This window comes from Aspergillus karnatakaensis (assembly GCF_047715665.1).
Source record: "Aspergillus karnatakaensis strain CBS 102800 unplaced genomic scaffold BJY04scaffold_3, whole genome shotgun sequence".
Taxonomy (NCBI): Eukaryota; Fungi; Ascomycota; class Eurotiomycetes; order Eurotiales; family Aspergillaceae; genus Aspergillus; species Aspergillus karnatakaensis.
Genome location: NW_027395715.1, coordinates 786,069 through 806,189, shown reverse-complemented (window position 1 = coordinate 806,189; position 20,121 = coordinate 786,069). Strand labels below are relative to the sequence as shown.

Below are 20,121 nucleotides of genomic sequence, written 5' to 3'. Positions count from 1 at the left end.
TTGAGCTTCCAGATTACCCTGCTGATATAATTGTCCTGCTGTCGAATCTTGCGGATTTTGAAAATTTCCGGACAGCGATTTTCCTGGTATCTAGTTCGCCCTCTCGGACTACCATCGGATCGGGCACACCATGACGCAGATTCTGTCCAGATCAACAGCAGGCGTTCTTCCAGTTCCAGCTTCTGCGACTCAGAAAAATGCCTCGTCGTCGTCTAGAAAGGCACCTAAGCCTCCCGCTCCGCGGCTGAAGCTCCTTGTGCGGCGTTTGCCCCCGGGCTTGACACAAGAGGAGTTCGAGACGGCGCTGGGCGCGGAATGGAAATCAGGCGCTGGGAAGATTGGCTGGAACGAGTACAAGCCTGGAAAGGTTTCGAAAGAGTGAGGCTGCTTCATAAACTGCGAAGTCTTCGCGACTAACAATAATTGATCGCAGCCCAGCCAAACCCTCCCGTCCTTCTCGAGCATATCTCCAAGTCACATCCAGCGATCACATCGGCCCTCTCTCCGATAAAGTCCGGTCGACGTCTTTCATCGACGCCCGTAACACCGTCAACGATCCTATACTCCTTGGCCCTCCTAATCTAGAATTTGCTCCGTTTGCCAAAGTCCCGGGAGGCCGATCACGCAAAGACGCTCGCCAGGGAACAATCGATCAGGACCCGGAGTTTATTCAGTTCCTCGAAAGCCTTACACAACCTATCACGAAGGCTGTCCCCGCCGAATCAGCAGAGGGTGAGGACAAGAAGGAAGTCGTGACTACTACGCCATTAGTCCAGTATATCAAGGACAAGAAGGCCAACAAGGCAAAGGAAGCCGCGAATAAATCAGCAAAGCACAGATCGGAGAAAGATGCAAAATCTGAGAAGATCCAGTCGAAGAAACTCCTCCAGCGGCCTGACAAAGAAGCCGCCCCGGCCGCGGATGCCGGAAAGCCCGAGAAGAGGTCAAGGGCTGATAAGGCTACAAAGGAGGCTGTTAAAGCCGCAAACAAGCAGGCTATCAGCCTAGCTTCCAAACAGGGCCCGAAGGCGCCTGCTGCGCAAAACTCTCCTAAAGATACGGCTCAGCCAGCACCTGAGCGAAAAAGAGAACGCGGAAATGCCGCGGCAGCAGCAAGGATTCTACAAAGAGACCTAGGGCTAGCTCCGCCGAGTAACCGCCGAAGAGGAGGACGAGGGGCTGCCGCAGATGGCGATGCCAGAGGCGATCAGGCTGCTACGGAAACTAGCAAGAAGGAAACACAAACCAAATCACCCAGAGGCGGACCTACACAGGACGCCAAATCAAAACAGCCCAGCACTCCTCAATCTAGTGAAACACCAGCCTCTCAACGTTCCGAGACCAGTACACCCGTGCAATCTACATCTACCCCAAGAGCCCCTAAAGCCGCCAGAGGGAAGCAACCATCCACAACGACACCGACCATTCCCACAGCTACGCAAGCGTTCCTCAAACATGCCAATCCGTCTCAAGGCGTGACAGAACCCCTTCTAGATGCCGCTTTCGCACCATTCGGCAAGGTCATCAAGGTCGAGATTGACAAGAAGAAGGGATTCGGATATGTTGACTTTGCAGAACCGGAAAGTCTCCAAAAGGCCATTGCAGCCAGCCCTGTGACGGTCGCACAAAGTCAGGTTGTTGTTCTCGAGCGAAAGGCAAACCCTGGCGCAGATAAAGGTCGTGGGAAAGGCCGTGCAGGTGGTGGCGGTGGTGGCGGTGGTGGTGGTGAACCCAAACCGCCTAATCCAAGCGCAGAAGCCCCTTCCAACCGTGGTGGCAAGCCTAGCGAAGGAGGATCAGGCGGAACTTCTTCCGGTCGCTCACGACGGAGCGCTCGAGGCCACAAGGGCGGTGGTAAGGGAGCTGGAGCTGGGGGTGGTGGTGGAGGTGGAGGTAATGCAAACTCGTCGGAGAACAAGGCTGCTGAAACGAAATGATGTATGATATTTAATCATGATAATGGATTAATGAGCGAAGCTACGAAGACATGATCTCGAGCCCTCCAGTACTCCGTAGTTACTCCAACTTCCTGTACGCATCCACGTGTATATATCTTGGCGCCGCCGGGGCTTCGTATCTCGCGTTGGAGGTGAAGCTTGGGCACGGACATCCTTACTCGATGCCTGCTCATCGCTCTCAAGCTCTACTTCTTCCTTCAAACGCCATTTCCATCCTTCTACGCCTACATGCAAGACTACTTCTTATAAACCCACCTAATCAAGCGCATTCTATGCGCCCATTCCACCTCCAAACCTACCTCCGCCCCCGTCCTCACCGAACACCTCTACGTCCACCATCACCCGCAACCTCACAGCAGTTTCCTCGTTCTCACCTTCTCCCTCTGTCTCAGAAATCACACAGCCCAACAATGTCCACAGCACCAAAACCCCTCCCCACCGACCTCCCAACACACACCTTCCCCTCTGCCACAGACTTCGAATCCTTCCTCGAAACCAACCACACCACCCTCCCAGGCTTCTACCTCAAACTCGCCAAGAAATCCTCCGGAATCCCCTCCATCACCTCCTCCGAAGCGGTAATTGTCGCGCTGTGCTTCGGCTGGATCGACGGACGCGCTCAATCCATCGACTCGGACTATTGGATCGTACGGTACACGCCGCGCCGCGCGAAGAGCATGTGGAGCGCGAAGAACGTCGGCACAATTACGGAGTTGATGGCGCAGGGGAGGGTTAGAGAGAAAGGATTGCAGGCTGTGGAGGCTGCGAAGGCGGATGGGCGGTGGGGGAGGGCTTATGATGGGCCGGCGAATATTGAGGTTCCGGGGGATTTGGAGGCGGCGTTGAAGGGGGATGGGAAGGCGCGGGAGACGTTTGAGGGATTGAATCGGACGGAGAGGTATTGGGTGTTGCATCCGTTGCAGGTTGGGGCGGAGAGCACCAGGGGGGAGAGGGTGAAGAGTGTGGTGGAGATGTTGGCGAGGGGGGAGGTGCCGGGGTCGACTGGGTCGAAGTGGAAGGATGGGAAGAGGTCGTTCAAGGTTGAGAAGACGACAGCGAAGGCGACGGTGAAGGGGAAGGCCAAGACGAAGACGAGAGTTGAGCAAGAGGCTGTTGTGAAAGTGTCGAAGAATGTTGAGAACATCGCTGTGTCGCAGAACACAAGCACAAGACAATTGCGGTCTCGAAGACCGCGTCATTAGAGCAGTTTCGCGTTGCGGATCAAGTGTTTTTTTTCTTCGCGCAATGAATGCGCCTGGACCCAGTCAACTGCCAAGAAAAGTCTACGAAATTATAGAGAGAAAGAAGATTGCAGAGCAAAGTATTCGATTGAAGAAAACTAGCTAACCCAACAGTTCTCAACACCCAACATAAAAGTGCAAAAGAGAAAAGCCTTTCAGACCTCCGCGACACCCACCAAGTCCGACCGACCGAAGTCAAGACATCAGGACAAGGTCAAGATCATCACCACTCCCTGGACCAGCGCAATCGCGGCACAAGCTCACCGAAGCAAGTCGTTCCAGCGAAAGCGAGGTCGAGTCGGAAGTAAAACGGTTTCACTTTAGGGCATCGAGGACATAGAAGTCATCAGCAAGGGTTGGGGGTGTGGCTCATTAGATGAGCTCAATGAGGGACGTCTACTCTAAAGTGATTCTTTGAACTGTAGGCCAGGTGGTTAGCAAATTGCTTCGAAGAGAGGAGGGAATCCCCAAGGTAGGGGGGAGGAGAACATACGTAGAGTCGCTTGATTTTCTCAATGCTGGGGGGGACGGGCCTACTTATAGGATTCTGTGGTGGGCCTGCTTGGCGCTAACTGCTAGCGAGATCACGTGCTGTAGCGTCTCTTCGAGCGAAGAGTTTTCTTGCGGATATCAAGACGGGCCAATTGCTGCGCAAGGATTTCTTTCTGGGCTTCGGTGAATGCTTTTCGAGCTTCCGGAGCGTTTTTATTTGCTAATAACTTTACGTTTACTTTGGTTTTCTCAGTCGATGCCCATCCAGATTCAAACGGGCATCCACCAAGACGGCACTTGTTGATCAGCAACAACCGAAGCCCTTCTAAATCTAATTCATGCCTCAAGAATCAGGTGCTCTCGCAGAGCTTTATGACAATAGCACAACTTTTATCCATGCTTATGCATAGTCCGTGTAGCTTCAAATGCTGCAGATGCCAGGCTATAGCAGACCAGACACGGTGAGAGCTCAAGCTCCCGAGGTCGTTTAGATAGATCGAGTCAGGTATATGCTATCGTGCCCGAGAATGCCCTTGCGGGAGACAAATTGATTTGTAAATGACCGTCTAAACATCGTCGTAGCCTGTTGTTCTTAGCTTGTGATGGAGCAGCAACTTGCAAGCACTCGGCGAGGTAAAGGCATGGAGCTATGTAGCCAATGGAAGCTACCAAATGATATATGCAAGTGGTGAGAAAGGCTAGTCAGGTGGTTGAATAAACTCAACCGGCCAAGTATAGTACTTGACATGACTGGTATTGAGGTGTGTTGTTGCCATCTGCTCAAATATATATCTCCTATCGGACGGCTCCTTATCTATAAGTTTCTTGGCGCGTGGTCGGATTTAGAACACAACTTCTTTTCGATTAAAGATATAACCAACAGGTTTGAGAATGGAGAACTATATAGAATCATTCAGTACCTATCTACAAGGCCACAAATATCTATCCGTGGTCTTCCTACCACTGTCGAAGTGCTGGTGGCAGGCAAGTGTCTATCATGGATGCGGGGTGGCCAATTAGTGGCTGCTTTGTCTCCAAGCGACTCCGCATTTCCTATCTCCATGCCGTTTGCCGAAATTCCTCTTATCAACAGTGCCTCTAGCTTTGCTACACCCTTCACTTCATCGCATCGGATGTATCGCTCTTCCAAACCTACCACCACACTCAATATGACCTGATGAAGGACAGGTCTCACCCTGCCTTCTCCCATGCCGCGACCCAAAGTCCTACCTGCCAATCGTCTACGGGCACCGGAAGCCTGCCTCGCCTGCCGGGCTTCCAAGAAGCGCTGTAGCGGCACTTTTCCATGTACGAAGTGCGTGCGAAATGGACGTGCTGACACCTGCGTGCCGTTTCGGCGGTCGAACGCTTCCCCGACGTCGCGACCGACAAACAATGCTTATGGAGTGATTAGCACGCCTGCTGCTCGCGACGTCGCCCGCCAGACACGAAATACGGCAAGCGTTAGACCAAGAGGTCTTCCGCAGCTACTTCCTGCTATGTCCGGTACTTCAGGGGCACCGCACAAGACTCATTCTCGCATGTTACTCAATCGACAGGGCGAACGAGGTATACAACCTGAAAAGACTACAAAAGAATGTCGCTAAGAGCCATCCAGTCTATATCGGACGAGCCGCTTCGCTGTCATTCTTGCAGCTGTTGCGCGACACCGTGACGCAGCATATCGGACCGTCTCAATTCTCCCACAATGTCAAGAGCGAAGATATGCTGGAGACTGACACCCCGGATGACATGCCTTTGTTCGAGAATGACCTCGAAGCCAATGATGAGCAAGCTTATATCCGGACCTATAACATTGCAGTATGTTTCTTCATCTCTTTGGTAATGCTCGAGACTAATGACGGTGCCAAATAGACCAGTGGCTTTATCAACGTTCTCTCTGATACCGAGGCTCGTCAAATGCTGAAACCAACGCCCGAGACGCCCAACAAGACAATGGCAGCGCTACGAGATATCATGATCGCAATCGGAGCACAGTCTTCAAAGAATGACCTTGCCGCCCTACGAGCGGAACGCTTTTTCTTCAAGCGTGCTCAGCATTGTGCATTTGCAGGCATGCTGGAGAATCCGAGCCTGGATTTGATTCGCTTGTTCATTTTGATGTCTTTCTACATGCTCGGTGCCTGTCGACGAAATGCTGCTTTTATGTACCTCGGCGTTGCTGCGCGAGCGGCTGCGGCACTAGGCCTGCATCTTACGGATTATACCCTACTCCAGGTGGACGAGCAACAGAAGCGGTAAGAATCTTTCTGCTTTGTCTTTTCTCCTTCTGACGGGTCCAGGACTCGAGTGTGGATGAGTCTCTGCACCCTGGATCTACTGGTCAGCTCGATACTCGGGCGACCACCTGCAACGGCCAACTTGAACTCGGAGACAGCGGATCTGGAAACCTTACAGCCCATCAGCACCTCGGACGAGAGTCTTGTCGCTTCATACACCATGGCCAAAATACTCGATGAAGTTGTTTCCCAGTTGTATAACGACAAAGCAGCCGCAACGGAGGTGGCAGAGTCACTGCTAGATAAACTCAAGCAGTGGAGTAACAACCTTCCTGATTCTCTACTGTCCTCACCGAGCACGCCCCAGGAGCGTCTCGCCGCTCAAGAACATATCATCGGTAGTCTTCACGTCGCGTGTGCCTATCATTTTGCTGTCATCATAGTCACTCGGCCATTCATGATCTCAGTTTTGGGTGTCCGTCTGGCACGACTGCACCAGGACTCCCCGGGTATTATACAAGACGAGACACTGTTGGAGGACCCAGCGCACACGAGGCTGGCGAATGCTTGCGTGGAGTCGGCATTGTACATGATACAAACGTGCTTGGAGGTACACCAGTCTCGCCTAATGCTGGGTAACATGTGCATTCTCAAGTATGTCCAATTTTTATGCGCTCTTTCCCCGGAACAACATAAATTAACTCATGCCATTCAGAGCCCTCGTTTTTGCCGCAGCCCTAATCCCCGGCTTCTCGATGTTCTCCCAGAAAGAAGTCGACTCCACCCTCGAAGAAGCCTTCAACGGTGCCCTCGAGATCCTCCGCGTCCTCTCGCAACAATCCGCCCAAGCAGCCCACTACTTTGAGATCCTCAACCTCCTCCGAAACGCCATTGACGAACAACGCCAACGACTCCGCGAGAACCCGCCACGTGATAAGAAGTACGTGAGCAAGCTGTTCAGCTTGAATAACCGCAGAAACTCGCCTCAGCCGCAGCGAGGTGCGCTCTCTCTCGCCGAAAGTACTGGCTCAGAAACATTCGTGCAACCTCTTACGGTTGGCGCAGGGTATACTGAACCTGATGATGCGGGTAGTCTGTTCGACTCCATCGATGTCAGCGGCGCGTTCCCGGGGTGGGAGGGCATGGAGCTGCCACTATGGGACCGGTTCCCATTTATCGACGACTCGTTTCTGAATTAGCATAATATCCTTCCTCTCCTATTTAGAATCTCTCCGTCATTCCCCGACACGCGCACTGTCTCTATTCTACATGCCCATACTCGTGTCTATATATACCCATGTTACCGTCAACCCCAAAGCCAATCAACGCATCCAATATTACTCCCCGTTCCCTTCCGCCGAAACAACCAAGTAGTCCACCCCACCCTAGAGTCCCCGTCTAGACAAGGATCATAGCACGTACCTGCGCACGAAACACAGCCCAGTAATTCTCAAAACCAGCCCGTACGATAAATTCACCCTGTAATGCTTACAGTACCTAAATTCAACTAGTAACATCCTACTCATTCATGCTGACTGTTGACGTCCCTGCCGCGACTATCCCACACAATTGGAAGTTCCAACCCGGCCCGGGCGGGGTAGCTGGTAGCTGAGGTATGGGATGCGGAAGCGCTCAGCGAACGCAGTGCGCGTCCGCAATCCGTCCATCCGAGTCCGCCAACCACTTCCATCAAACCTAGATTTCTCTCTATACTCCGAATATACCAATGTAGCGATACAGAGAATGCCATAGATACAGCGGGGCGAAATCTATCCATCGTTAGAGAGTATTTCGGCGCTCTCTCGCCCGTCAAATTTCGTTGTGTCTTCGGGGTACATTACGCCGAGGGGTCGCCGGGGGGTATTCATCCGAGAAGCCGAGCGATGCGGTTCCGCATGGTGTTGCAGTTTGTATGCACCCCGGTCCGAGTCAACGAGCGAAGGAAACGGGCGGGGAAAGTCGGGGGAGGGGGGAGGAATCTTGAAGGAGGGAGGGGCGCGTGATGAGGGGATTGATTGGGATTTCATCTTTTTTTTTTGTTTCTTTCGGGATTTTGGGGAAGGAGGGATGGGAGCTTTGGGAGGGAGTTGGAGGTGGCGAGTGAGGAGTGTGAGATCACGAAGACAAAGTAAATTTGGAGTGTCTTTTGAGCCTTGGGCTACTAGTAACAGCTGAAGGGATTGCTATTTATGCTTTGCTTGGTCAAATCAAGGGCTAACAATCTGCTCTAGATATCGCTTAGAGCTTGGGCTGATCTGGTGCCGGGCTACCATGCATGTGTAGAAGACGGCATGCCGAATGTAGAGCCCCACGGAGCTACATTGCTTATTGGTATGGGTATGTCGTTGCTGAGAGTGTCCAGACAGCTACAACGCTTCAGCAGCCTCTTACTCGGACTTTCGGATTTTCGGACTTTGAAAGATGACTTTTTGAAATCCTTCTGCCTTGATCTTGTGTATAAAAGCAAGAAGTGCAGCCGTAGCTACTCGAAGTGAGCCTCCTTGTATAAACAAGAACCATGCGCGCCATAAATACCAAAGAGGGTTTCCAATGGACAGAGGCAACAGGGCTCACCCAAGGCCTCGCCAGCGAAGGCGTAATCGACTCCACCCCGGCTCTTGCCGCTTCCTACGATGCCGTTGTCATAGGTGCAGGATTTGCTGGTCTTGTAGCAGCTCGTGACTTGGCCATTCGGGGTGAGTTTATCCCTGTCAATGGGACCCGCGTTATATGACTCCAGAGTAGGACATTCGGTGCTTCTCCTCGAGGCTCGTGATCGGATCGGAGGACGGACTTGGACTGGCACTATCGGTGGACACCGGTACGAGATGGGTGGAACGTGGATTCACTGGGGACAGCCTCATGTTTGGAGCGAGCTGTCGAAGTATAATTTGGTTCGTGAGCTGGAAGACTCGCACGGATCAGCAGATGGGGTGGACCGTAGCAGCGTCAAGCTGAATGGCAAGCTGGTGGACGTTCCTAGTATGGATCTGGTCAGTACTACGTATTTTGTGAGTGTAGAACTCAGGACTAACATACGGCATCTTGCCTGTCCGCAGTTCGAGTCCTATAGTCGAAACTGGGAAAAGCTGGTCAATGTAGACGAGGCCTTCGGAAGAAGTCTTCTAGCAACACCACATACACCCTTGTTAAACGCAGCAGAGTACTCCAAATGGGACAAGATCTCAGTAACTGAGCGTATAGATCAGATTCCAGGCCTTACGGAGGACGACAGGGCTTTGCTCAAGGGCTCCGTTTGTCAAATGGCCGGCGCAGATCCATCCAAGGTAGGGCTTATGGAGGTGATGCGGTGGTGGGCGCTCTCGGACTACCAGGCTGTGAATATGGATGACCACACGGATCGATGGAAGCTCAGATGTGGGCAGTCGCACTTTGCACGGAGGATCTTCGACGATGCGGTCTCATCTGGAGTGGAGTATAGCTTCTCGACTGTGGTCAAGAGCATCGACCAGACAGAGGGCTCAGGGGTCACTATTGCAACAGATCATGGTGCTTTCACCTGTCGCAAAGTGGTCTGTACGGTTCCACTAAACACCTTGAACGATATCAAATTTGATCCACCATTATCTCCCAGAAAGAACGAAGCCGCAACCCAAGGCCAGGTGAACAAGTGCTGGAAGATTCACGCAGAAATTGGCGGGACAGCCAACCGATCGTGGACTTTCCTAGGCTATCCAGCAAAATTTGCAGGAGGGTTCGGAGATGGGTTCACGCCAGCTGGGAATGTCCATCTTGTCGCATTCGCCGGGAACAACAGCTTTGATATCGAATCCGAGTCGATTGCTAAGGACATGATTGATGGGTTTGAAGAGTTCAAACAGCCTGATGTCAAACGGCTGGTAAAGTCCCTGACTTTCCTTGAAGAAACTAGCTCCTTCCACTCACACCCACATGCAGGTGTTTCATGATTGGAACTCGGACCCTTATTCCAAAGGAACGTGGTGTATGTTTGCTCCAAGTTTCGCGTCTGAGTATCTTGATGAGCTGCAGAGCCCAGAGAAAAATGTTGTTCTCGCAAGTGGGGACTTTGCTGATGGGTGGAGAGGATTCATTTACGGGGCGATAGAGTCTGGTTATCGCGCGGCCATGTCGATTCATGAGGAACTAGCTGGGAGGAAAAGACAGTATAAGTGATCTGACGGAGCCTATTTTTTGCAGCAATCTCCTTGTTTAGGCTCTTTATGTTTCATGTTCCCTACGTCTTACAGAAAGCTTCAAGTATTCGTAAATCGTATCTGGATTATCTGATATGTTTTTACACGACAAGGATGCCACTATCATAGCACGCGGGATATCCAATTTGTACGCAGTTCGTCATAATATCGTCTCAGGTTATGTTTAAGCGAAGAGAGCATCACCCAGGCGGTAGTGCACCGTCTTGATCTGGGTGTAGTTCTCGAGGGCGTAGGAGCCAAGCTCACGGCCGATACCGGACTGCTTGAAGCCACCGAAGGGAGCCTGGTAGGAGATCAGGTTGTAGTTGTTGATCCAGACGGTACTGTAAAGGATTAGTATATGAGTCACTCAAAGAACAAGAATGAGACTTACCCAGCGCGGAGGGCGTTGGAAACGCGGATAGCAGTGTTGACGTTCTTGGTGTGGACACCAGCAGCAAGACCTGTGATCTATTAGTAAATTTTCAAGTTGTTGCGCACTCTGAACCTACCGTAGTCGGTGCTGTTGCCGATCTTGATAGCCTCAGCCTCGTCCTTGAACTTCTGGACAGTGACGACAGGGCCGAAGATCTCCTCCTGGGCAATCTTCATGTCGGTGGTAACATCGGTGAAGACGGTGGGCTGAATGAAGTAGCCCTCCTTGCCGTGGCGGTCACCTCCAACAGCGACGGTGGCACCAGCCTGCTTGCCGTGGTTGATGTACTCCATGATGCGGTCGAACTGGAGCTGAGAGACTTGAGGACCCTGGAAGGTGTCCTGCTCGAAGGGGTTTCCGACCTTGTTCTGGGCAGCACGCTCCTTCAGACGAGCGACGAACTTGTCGTAAATGCCCTCCTGAACAAGGATACGGGATCCGGCGCAGCAGCACTGGCCGTGGTTGAAGAAGATACCGAAGTTGGACCATGAGATGGCATTGTCAATGTCAGCATCGTCGAAGACGATGTTGGGAGACTTGCCACCGAGCTCAAGGGTGACCTTCTTGAGGTTGCTCTTGGCAGCAGACTGGAGGATAGTACGTCCAACCAGGGTGGAACCAGTGAAAGCAACCTTGTCAATGTCCATGTGGCTAGAGATGGCGGCACCGGCGGTACGGCCGAAACCAGAGATAATGTTCACGACACCAGCAGGGAAGCCAGCCTCCTTGATCAGCTTGGCAGCGTAGAGAGCAGAGAGAGGGGTCTGTTCAGCAGTCTTCAGGACGACAGTGTTACCAGCGGCAACAGCAGGGCCGATCTTCCATGACCACATGAGAAGGGGGAAGTTCCAGGGAATGATCTGACCGCAGACACCGATGGGCTCGTGGCGGGTGTATGTGAGAGTCTCGGGGTTGGTGTCGATGGTTTGACCGTGAATCTTATCGGCCCAGCCGGCATAGTAACGCAAGCAGCCGATGGAGTTGCTAGCATCGACCTTGGCCATAGTGAAGGCCTTGCCGTTGTCAAGGGCCTCAATAGCGGCGAGGGTGTCGATATCACGCTCCATCAGATCCGCAAGCTTGTTCAGGTAACGGCCACGCTCTGAGGGAGTGACTTGGCGCCATTCGCCTTCGAAGGCGGCACGGGCAGCCTTAACAGCGGTATCAACATCCTCCTCGGTAGCCTCGTGAACGGCGATAATGTCCTTCTCAGTCGAGGGGTTGACGGTGGTGAAGGTTTGGCCCTTGGCACCTTTCACGAACTCGTTGTTGATGAACCTAGAAGCAAGCAGCGGTTAGCAGGCGACCCGACAGCGGGGAGGAGGATAGGTCAACATACAGGCCGAGAGGCTGTTCATACTCGGTGACGGGAGTCTTGAGGGTAGCGAAAAGGTCAGACATGATGAGCGGAGAGTGTGTAAAACAAAGGGGTATCTGAAGGAGAGAGACAGGGAGGAAGCGGGGGGGAGGAGAGGTGATAATAAATAGCTGGGAGCAGGGCGGCAGCAAAAGAGGGGAAGGGAGGGGGAGAATTACACCGAAGGCAGAGCTCTTGGGCCGTTACAGGTTGCTCCACCCCAGACCCAAATTATATCATACCGGCCTCCCTCTGAGTCGGCCGAGGATGTTCGCTGCTGTATGATGATGTATGCAGTCGTATCAGCCTGTATGAAGAAGACGATCGTGCGGGGTTCGTTGCCACAAAAAAAACGGCCGCCAGTTACCTGATTGGCAGTACTTGGTGGCTAGAAAAGTCTGGTTCGTCTTGGTATTACCAATCCGTGGCATCGGAGCCCCTCCGCTATGGCGGGGCTCGTTTTTGCAGTTCTGCCGTTTGCGAAGAAACAAGGTCTCCGTCTCGTGGTCTATCTGATACAATAGCCTATTCTGGCTGGAGTACTGAGTAGAGCATTGAGATCCTCAGGTGCAGGAAATAATCTAGTCTGTACTCTGTACTAGGTCTGCGCCCACAAGGTGCAGAAACGCCTCGGCGCCCCTCGTGGTCCTCAGTTTCTCCTCTCCCGACTGGCCCAGGCGCAGGTTACTCAACATGTGCTGACCTCTTTCCCAGGGTAATTCCTCCTTATCCCCGGAAGTTTCTCTCGTGTCCGGAGTTTGGAAAGCTGATAGAGGCGCTGACAAGCTCAAGGCCCCCCGCACTGCGGAAAATTGCGGAAATCTGAGGGATATCATGGATTGTGATGGGAACCGACTATCGCCATACAACAAACACTAACGCCTCTGTGGGGTCAGCACCTACCGCATATGAAACAGATTATCGATTATTCATCTCTCCAGTAGCCACATCAATCCACCAATGTCGCTTGGCTCGCCTCATGCAAAAACACATTTGTCATTGAGAAGGTCTTTGCAGGCGTCTAGATCCATCACTACTGCCCCGGCAAGGCGAAAGCTGTCGTTCTAGGTTATCGATGTTTTCAAGCCAATACAGCAGGTGTTATAGTACTTGGATAGACCTCTTTTCGCAAGCTTGGGACAAGGACTACTATCAAAGTAAGAGGTATTTCATCGATAATTCGGGTATTAGGATAAATACCCCAGACTCAAACACACGGCGGCCATCTGCACTCTAAATTCTAGACAAGCTTTTGTTTCTAGACCAATCCTAGATAGATGTTAGGTAGGCTAAAGCTACTCCAAGAAGGATTATTATTCCAGTCCGCTGGCGCTTTCTGGAGCCCTGTGACTCGCATCATAAGAAGCTTTAGGAAAAGATCGGGAATGTCGCATGGTATGGTCCCTATTCAGATAGCTAAGCAAGTCTGCCCTTGGCTGAAATGTTCTGCCCAACAGACAGGCTTCGATGGCTGACACTCTCTTCTTACTGTCCCACAATTTTTCTTTCCGTGCCAAGAATTGCAAAAGTATTGATCAACCTGGAATTCCTAAATTCTTATACTACCTAATGCCAAATAGTCTATTATGCTCTATGTTTCACGAGGAGGTTTGCCATTCAATCAAGGCCGTGAAGAATGTACAACTGCGACAGAGCATCAGACTAACCAAGTCGAAGCTAGGGGCTTGGTTAGGTATCTCTGGTGACTCACGATGGCTGGCTCTTGCTATAAATCCAGCTTCATGCTAACGGACAACAACAACATACCGTGCAGTTGATCAATATAGGGGAATTATCGAGGTACAGCTTCGAAGAAGTTTGGAGTCACCGGAGTTGGAGGCCATCTCCGCACCCCGCTGTGATACGAGCTCACCGAATCTCCGTCTTACCATCAACCCATCTTCTCAAGATCGTATTCTTTTCAGATCACCCAAGATGCCTAAGTTCTACTCATCGATTTCCCCAGATCTCAGTGAATGGGCTCTGAACCAGAAGGTCTTCTTTACAGCCTCAGCACCTCTCCGCGGCCGCCATATCAACGTATCGCCGAAAGGCCTACCTGATGCCTCGTTCGCCATTCTGGGGCCCAATGAAGCAGCATATGTTGACTCTACAGGATCTGGCAGCGAGACGATCAGCCACCTGCGTGAGAATGGCCGTATAACTATCATGTTCTGCTCTTTCGACGCAGCTCCGCGGATCCTGCGACTCTTCTGTAAGGGCACCGTGATCGAATACAGTGACCCTAACTTTGAAACATACCTCAGGCGCATGGATGGAAAAAAACTCGTAGGGGCGCGTGCTATCATTAGTTTGAATGTTTTCAAGGTCCGTTACCCTGTCTTCCTTCTATGATTCAACCACGAAAATCATGCACTAACTGGCCTCTTTAGGTACAAACCTCATGTGGATTTGGAGTCCCCCAGCTTTCCCTCTTATTTGATTCGGAAACAAATGAGCCCAAGCCTTACTTCAAGGACCGGGATACCATGACCAAATGGGCGAGCAAGAAAGTTGACGCTGGTGATATGCGTGCTTACCAAGAAGAATGGAACAGTCAGAGTCTAGATGGACTTCCAGGTCTTCGGACGGCTATGCAGGACAAGGGACAGAGTATCGCGCTGGCTAAGTTCAGGAATTGGACGGAGTATCATCGGGATGAAATTGAGTTGGTGAAGACGTCGGCTCTGTTGGTGTTTATTGCCATAGCAATTGCGCAGTGGGCTGGCTATATTGGTTTGTGATTGTTTCCGAAGTAGATTAATCATCACATATAACGAATCTGAGCAATTTAGCGAATGATTAAGCCATGTTTATCCTTACTCTGCCTGTTGGGAGCCAACACCACCGGTGGTACCGTACGACTGCAGCGTCACTCCCTCTTTCCATCTTCAATACGGCTTCCCGACCCCGCATCACCAAACCGACAGCCGAGGCGCTTCATCCATGCTCAGTCATGAATCATTCCAATTGCTATTCTTATTGCATACTATCGTTAATGATGAAGTCAACTTATTCAATCGGGTTCTGCAAGTGCCCTCAGACAGTTCGTTCATAGCACGTTGACCACTCTTGTGTCACCCGAAGAACATCACCATCATGACATCTCGTCCAATTCGCATTGCGGGTATGCATCTATCGTATGCGATCAATTATCATCCTTACTAACCTTTTCAGGCGCCTCCGGCTCTGCATCTGACCGGCGCCATGCCATTGCAGAGTTCGCCCGCAACTACCCTCAAGACCCCGTGGACGTGATAATCGCCGACTTCATGAGCGAAGCCAACATGTCAGTCGCTGCTGGACGTCGAGTCGATGCAGAACAGTCACAGGGAAAAGCAGGCTCTGAGAGCTCCGACGTCGCGCCGGGATACGAACCATCTTTTCTGCTGGCTCTGCAACCGGCCTTGGAAGACCTGGCGAAGTATCGTATCAAATTGGCCGTCAACGCAGGGAATACCGACACAGAGGGCCTGGTCAAGGTTGTGACACAGATGATCAAAGCGAAGGGATTAGATCTGAAGGTCTGTCGCTCGTGTTTCTCGTGGTCTCGATTCTCAGCTGATGTCAACGCCTAGGTGGCTTGGGTGTCTGGCGATGAAGTTCTACCTACTGTAAGAAAAGCACTGGCGTCAGGAAAGTCGACTTTCAAGAACATCTATACCAATGAGCTGCTATCGGATTGGTCATTCGAGCCTATATTTGCGCAATGCTACCTGGGGGGGCTTGGAATTGCGTCTGCCTTCGCTCAAGAGGCAGACATCGTGCTCTGCGGACGAGTGTCTGATGCATCTCCGGTTATTGGAGCTGCATACTGGTACCACAAATGGAAACGGACCGACCTTGACCAGCTCGCCAATGCGTTCGTCGCGGGTCATCTAATCGAGTGCAGCAACTATGTATGCGGAGGGAACTTCACAGGATTCAAGGAGCTTGAGAGACTTGGGGAGGACGGCTGGACCAATATTGGCTACCCTATAGCTGAGATATCAGCGAAAGGAAACGTGGTCATCACTATGCAGTCATATGCTACCGGCGGTGCCATCACTGTTGACACTTGTTCGTCTCAGCTGCTATATGAGATCCAGGGGCCGTGGTACTTCAACTCAGATGTCACCGCAATCCTAGACGATGCCCATTTCGAACAAGTCGGGGTCAACCGCGTTGCCCTACATGGCGTCCGCTCTGGTCCACCCCCTCCCACCACCAAGGTCGGCATCACAGCTCGTGGGGGCTTCCAAGCAGAAGCATCCTGGTTCCTTGTTGGGCTTGACATTGACGCAAAAGCCCGTATGCTCGAAGCCCAAATCAGGCGCCTCCTCGCTCCATACAGTTCCAAATATACGTCCCTAAAATTCAGCACGCTAGGCTCTTCCCCAGACAACCCTAGAGACCAAAACAGCGCCACAGCAACCTTCCGAATAATTGCGCAAGCACGTAACGCCGAGGACCTTGCCCCCAACCACTTCCTCCGCCACATCACCGACAACATCATGCAAGGCTACCCAGGCGCAACATTCCACCTAGACCTCCGCCAGGGTTTCCCTAAGCCGATTTTCGAATACTATGTCACTCTTCTCCCTCAAGAGGACATTATGCATACCGTGCACATCTCGCAGAAATACAACAAAACCCTCATCATCTTACCACCACCTGTAACAAAAACGTACCCTGCCCGCCAGCCTTCGCAGCCATTTACTATCAACCCTAAGAAGTGCTTCGGACCGACAAGCCCCGGCCCACTAGGTCTCATTGTGCACGCCCGCTCAGGCGACAAGGGTCCGGATGCAAACTGCGGGTTTTGGGTTCGCCATACAGACGAATACACCTGGCTCCGCTCCCTACTCTCCACAGACAAGATGAGGGAGTTACTCGGCGACGAGTATAACGCCAACTCAGAGCTGGAGATCGACCGATTCGAGCTACCAAATCTGCGTGGTGTACACTTTTTGTTCAGGAACTTGCTGGATCGAGGTGTCGGGGCTACGACGACGGTAGATTTTCTGGGCAAGAATGTGGCGGAGTTTCTGAGGGCGAGATGGGTGGATTTGCCGGTTAGATTCTTGAACCGGGGGAGGCTGTAGGGGTAGCAATACTATCATTATTTTTGGTGCTATCAATAAGCCACTAGTAGGCCCCTTTAACAAGCAGCGAACATACCTACCCATATAAGACCTAGGTGAGAGAAGATGAAAAGAACCGAGTATCATCAATCTGAAGGGGTATTGAATATCGATAATGCAATAAATGCGCGAAGGAGGAAACAATATAAGAGGCGGGCAAAATAGCACCCCTCGGTAGAGACCATACCTATATTCACCTCCTCCGCCGATTACTACTAGGCATCGGCTCAAACCCATCACTATCATCAATATCCTCACTAAGAACACTCACGCTCCTCGTCGTCCGATTCGGCCTCATCGATCGTGTATTACTACTCGCCGCGGACGCCCCACCCCCAGCACCCGCATTGCGCTGACTAGCCTGCGACCCGACAAAATCCAGCGTCATCTGCGTTTGCTTGCCTCGGCCGCGTCGTGCCGCTGCCGGGGCTTGGCCAGCAGTGTTTGAAGACGGTGCGGGAGACGCAGCTGTGCGTTTCGTTTGACGCGTTGCTGCAGCAGTGGGCTTTGGCTTGGGGACAGCCTTTGCTTTGGGGACTGCCTTAGGCGCTGCTTTGCGGGTTGGCTGTTTGACGAAGAGGGCTTGCGAGTCGGAGTCTTCTTCTTCGTCGTCGGATATGATTTCGGGTTCTGGTTCGTCGTCGTCGAGCATGACGACGTCGTCTTCTTCGTCCTCGTCTTCATCATCGTCGGATGCAGCGCGGCGGTTGCGGGCTCGTGAGGTGGTGGGTTTGATTTTGGGCTGTGCGGGTTTGCGGGCTGAGGCTGTGGCTGCTTTTGTGGTTGCTGTTTTGCGGGTTGTTGTTGTTGTTGTGGCTGCTGCGGCTCGTCCTCCGCGGCCTCGACCGCGGCCTCGCGTGGTTGTTGTTGTTGCAGCTGGGCGGCGCACGGAGCCGTCTTCACCGGCTTCTTCTTCGACGGGGTCGCCGCCTTCGTTGTCAGAGTGGATGAGGGCGCCTGGTTGGTCTTCCCAGGAGCCATCGAACTCGGTGTCCCAGCCGTCGGGCTTGGATTTGAAGCGTTTCTTGCCTCTTGTGCGTTTCTTGATACCGCGCGAGAACATGTCTTCCATCTGCGTGCGGTATTTCTCCATCGCTTGTTGGAGGGAGCTTTGGGCTTCTTCTTCCTCGTCCTCGCTGTCACGGTCGAGGGAGAGGAGGTGTTTGATTTGGCCTTCTAGGGATTCGTTGACGAACATTTCCATGGCGTGTTTGTCGTCTTTGTCGATGAACTGGGAGACGGCGTCGCCGAAGGAGTTTTGGGGGAGGATGGAGAGGGATTGCGCGGCTAGGAACTCACGGACGAGTTGTTCGACTTTGACGGTGTCGAGCGTGGAAAGGTGGGAGATTGAGGCTTCGTCGGGATCGTCTGTCTTCTTTTTACCCGCTGAGGCGGTTTTCTTCTTCCGGTGGAACTGGACTACGTCGTTGACGTTGGCTACTTTGCCGACGAAGCGGTTGGAGAAGCGTTGTGGGTTTTCGCAGTCATAGCTACCTCCTTCTGGGGTTGAGATTTCGACGCGGAGCCGGACGAGGGGAAGAGGCACTTCGAGCTCCTCGTCTTCGTCGTCGCGGTCGCCGTGGAGCTCTAGCCAGTCGGCTTTGGCTTCTTCGATGAGTTCTTCGACGATCGTCATGAGGAAGCGGGTGACTTCTGTGCGGTTGTTTTCTTTGCGGGCGAGCTTTTGAGCGCCTTTTTCTTGGGATAGGACGATTTCTCGCATCACGAATGGGCGGACGGATTTGAGCCGGATGGGCTCGCTTTTCATTTCTTTGCCTGTGATGCTTAGGATGGAGACGTGTTTTGCGACTGCTTCGCCGGGGACTAATGATGTTGCGACGGAGGAGCCGGGTTGCATAACGCGGAATTTTGTTTCAGGGTTGATGCGAGGGTTGATTAAGCATTCGTGCTCATGGCCCCAGATCACTAGGTCGAGAAACTCTGGGAGGAAGTTTTCAGGTAGGTATCCAGTCTCTGTGTATGCGTGGTGATTTTGGTGAACGCATATCAGATTATACCAGTCATCCCTCTGGATTGAGGGTCGGAAGAACTTGACTTTTCCATCTCTGAAAGTTCGAAACAACCGCTCGTCTCGCACGTTACTCATTCCATAGAGTGCGAGCTTGGTTCGACCTTTCTGCAGTAGGACGGGCTTGAGCTGTATATTGTCTGACTCTGGCGTCCGTCCATAGTAGTTGAGCAATCCTGAGACCTGGAGGATGTCCAGAGCCGCAAGGTGACCCTCTCCGGATGGATCGTCATGATTTCCGTGAATAGAGAAGATAGGAATCCCGACATTGATATCCATATCCTCATAGTTCACATGGTTGAAGGCGCCTTGAAAGTTCTCACTCGCATCACTGAGCAACTCCAGCTCGCAAGGCTTATCACCCAGACAATTCATGCGGATCGAGCGCATTACTTGGTACATGGATTTTCGAGATGGCTTATTCTCGTGGAACAAATCGCCCGCCAAAAGTACCATGTCAACATCACGCTCCTTCGCCAGGCACATCACTTCGTGAAAGCTCTTCCAGCTATCGTCACCTCTGATAGGGTCTCGCTCATTGTAGCCGACATGGTTGTCAGTTGAGACAAGGATGCGGATCGTTTCCGCCTCTGGATGGTATGAGTATGTTGAAGAAATCGAAGGAGAAGAGCTTACCTACCTCCAAGGCTGGCCATTATGCCGATTTATAGCTTGGCAGTGATCCGAGTGCACGAAAATTGGCTCACTCACCTGGGCAGAAGGTCTTGAGTGCTCAATATAGGTAGGTCTTTGGGGCAGTAGGTAGCCAACCACCGGCTTGTGTAGAATCTGCTGCCTGGAACGACTTGGGCCCCTCAGATCAGCTTCTCATTGAACAAGATCGCATTCAAAAAGTACACCTCTATCTTGATACCAACACTAAAGAAGAAATTGAGTGTGCCTGTCGTCATCTGCAGCTCTCTTTGTGCTGCAGACACGATTCGATCCGCCACGGCGCGTCATCACGTGATTAGACGCGAGAACTCAATTGGGGCAAATTCCGTCAGTCTCCGAGCCTCCCCATCTAGACTTCATCTTCCTCACCCTTTCTCTTCTTCACTCTCCCCCTT

At 52.2% G+C, this 20,121-nt stretch overlaps 7 protein-coding genes across 7 annotated transcripts; 5 read left to right on the top strand and 2 right to left on the bottom strand.

Moving 5' to 3' along the window:
• Nucleotides 1–130: 130 nt before the first annotated feature.
• BJY04DRAFT_213451 (putative nonsense-mediated mRNA decay protein Upf3) lies at nt 131–1,937 on the top strand (the record flags this gene model as incomplete). Its single annotated transcript, XM_073714886.1, has 2 exons — nt 131–378; nt 434–1,937. 2 exons carry the CDS (start codon nt 131–133, stop codon nt 1,935–1,937), a joined length of 1,752 nt encoding a protein of 583 aa, XP_073576509.1.
• A 431-nt stretch (nt 1,938–2,368) lies between these two features.
• BJY04DRAFT_213450 (YdeI/OmpD-associated family protein) lies at nt 2,369–3,160 on the top strand (the record flags this gene model as incomplete). Its single annotated transcript, XM_073714885.1, has 1 exon — nt 2,369–3,160. One exon carries the CDS (start codon nt 2,369–2,371, stop codon nt 3,158–3,160), a length of 792 nt encoding a protein of 263 aa, XP_073576508.1.
• A 1,629-nt stretch (nt 3,161–4,789) lies between these two features.
• BJY04DRAFT_228484 (Zn(II)2Cys6 transcription factor) lies at nt 4,790–7,176 on the top strand. Its single transcript, XM_073718851.1, has 5 exons — nt 4,790–5,260; nt 5,310–5,512; nt 5,567–5,949; nt 5,995–6,585; nt 6,647–7,176. Exons 1-5 carry the CDS (start codon nt 4,900–4,902, stop codon nt 7,128–7,130), a joined length of 2,022 nt encoding a protein of 673 aa, XP_073576507.1. The 5' UTR covers nt 4,790–4,899; the 3' UTR covers nt 7,131–7,176.
• A 1,240-nt stretch (nt 7,177–8,416) lies between these two features.
• BJY04DRAFT_76567 (flavin monoamine oxidase family protein) lies at nt 8,417–10,148 on the top strand. Its single transcript, XM_073721029.1, has 4 exons — nt 8,417–8,627; nt 8,677–8,924; nt 8,991–9,791; nt 9,850–10,148. Exons 1-4 carry the CDS (start codon nt 8,450–8,452, stop codon nt 10,084–10,086), a joined length of 1,464 nt encoding a protein of 487 aa, XP_073576506.1. The 5' UTR covers nt 8,417–8,449; the 3' UTR covers nt 10,087–10,148.
• Nucleotides 10,149–10,171: 23 nt separating this feature from the next.
• Nucleotides 10,172–12,077, bottom strand: BJY04DRAFT_178178 (aldehyde dehydrogenase domain-containing protein). The gene is made up of 4 exons (XM_073709700.1): nt 11,882–12,077; nt 10,619–11,820; nt 10,501–10,570; nt 10,172–10,450 (listed from the first exon to the last, which is right to left on the bottom strand). The coding sequence occupies exons 1-4, from the start codon at nt 11,941–11,943 to the stop codon at nt 10,291–10,293; spliced, it is 1,494 nt and encodes a 497-aa protein (XP_073576505.1). The 5' UTR covers nt 11,944–12,077; the 3' UTR covers nt 10,172–10,290.
• Nucleotides 12,078–13,834: 1,757 nt separating this feature from the next.
• On the top strand, nt 13,835–16,983 carry BJY04DRAFT_228481 (uncharacterized protein; the record flags this gene model as incomplete). The annotated part of the gene is made up of 4 exons (XM_073718850.1): nt 13,835–14,227; nt 14,293–14,635; nt 15,077–15,423; nt 15,478–16,983. The coding sequence occupies 4 exons, from the start codon at nt 13,835–13,837 to the stop codon at nt 16,981–16,983; spliced, it is 2,589 nt and encodes an 862-aa protein (XP_073576504.1).
• Nucleotides 16,984–17,034: 51 nt separating this feature from the next.
• BJY04DRAFT_228479 (MRX complex nuclease subunit) lies at nt 17,035–20,121 on the bottom strand. The gene is made up of 2 exons (XM_073718849.1): nt 19,692–20,121; nt 17,035–19,641 (listed from the first exon to the last, which is right to left on the bottom strand). The coding sequence occupies exons 1-2, from the start codon at nt 19,705–19,707 to the stop codon at nt 17,216–17,218; spliced, it is 2,442 nt and encodes an 813-aa protein (XP_073576503.1). The 5' UTR covers nt 19,708–20,121; the 3' UTR covers nt 17,035–17,215.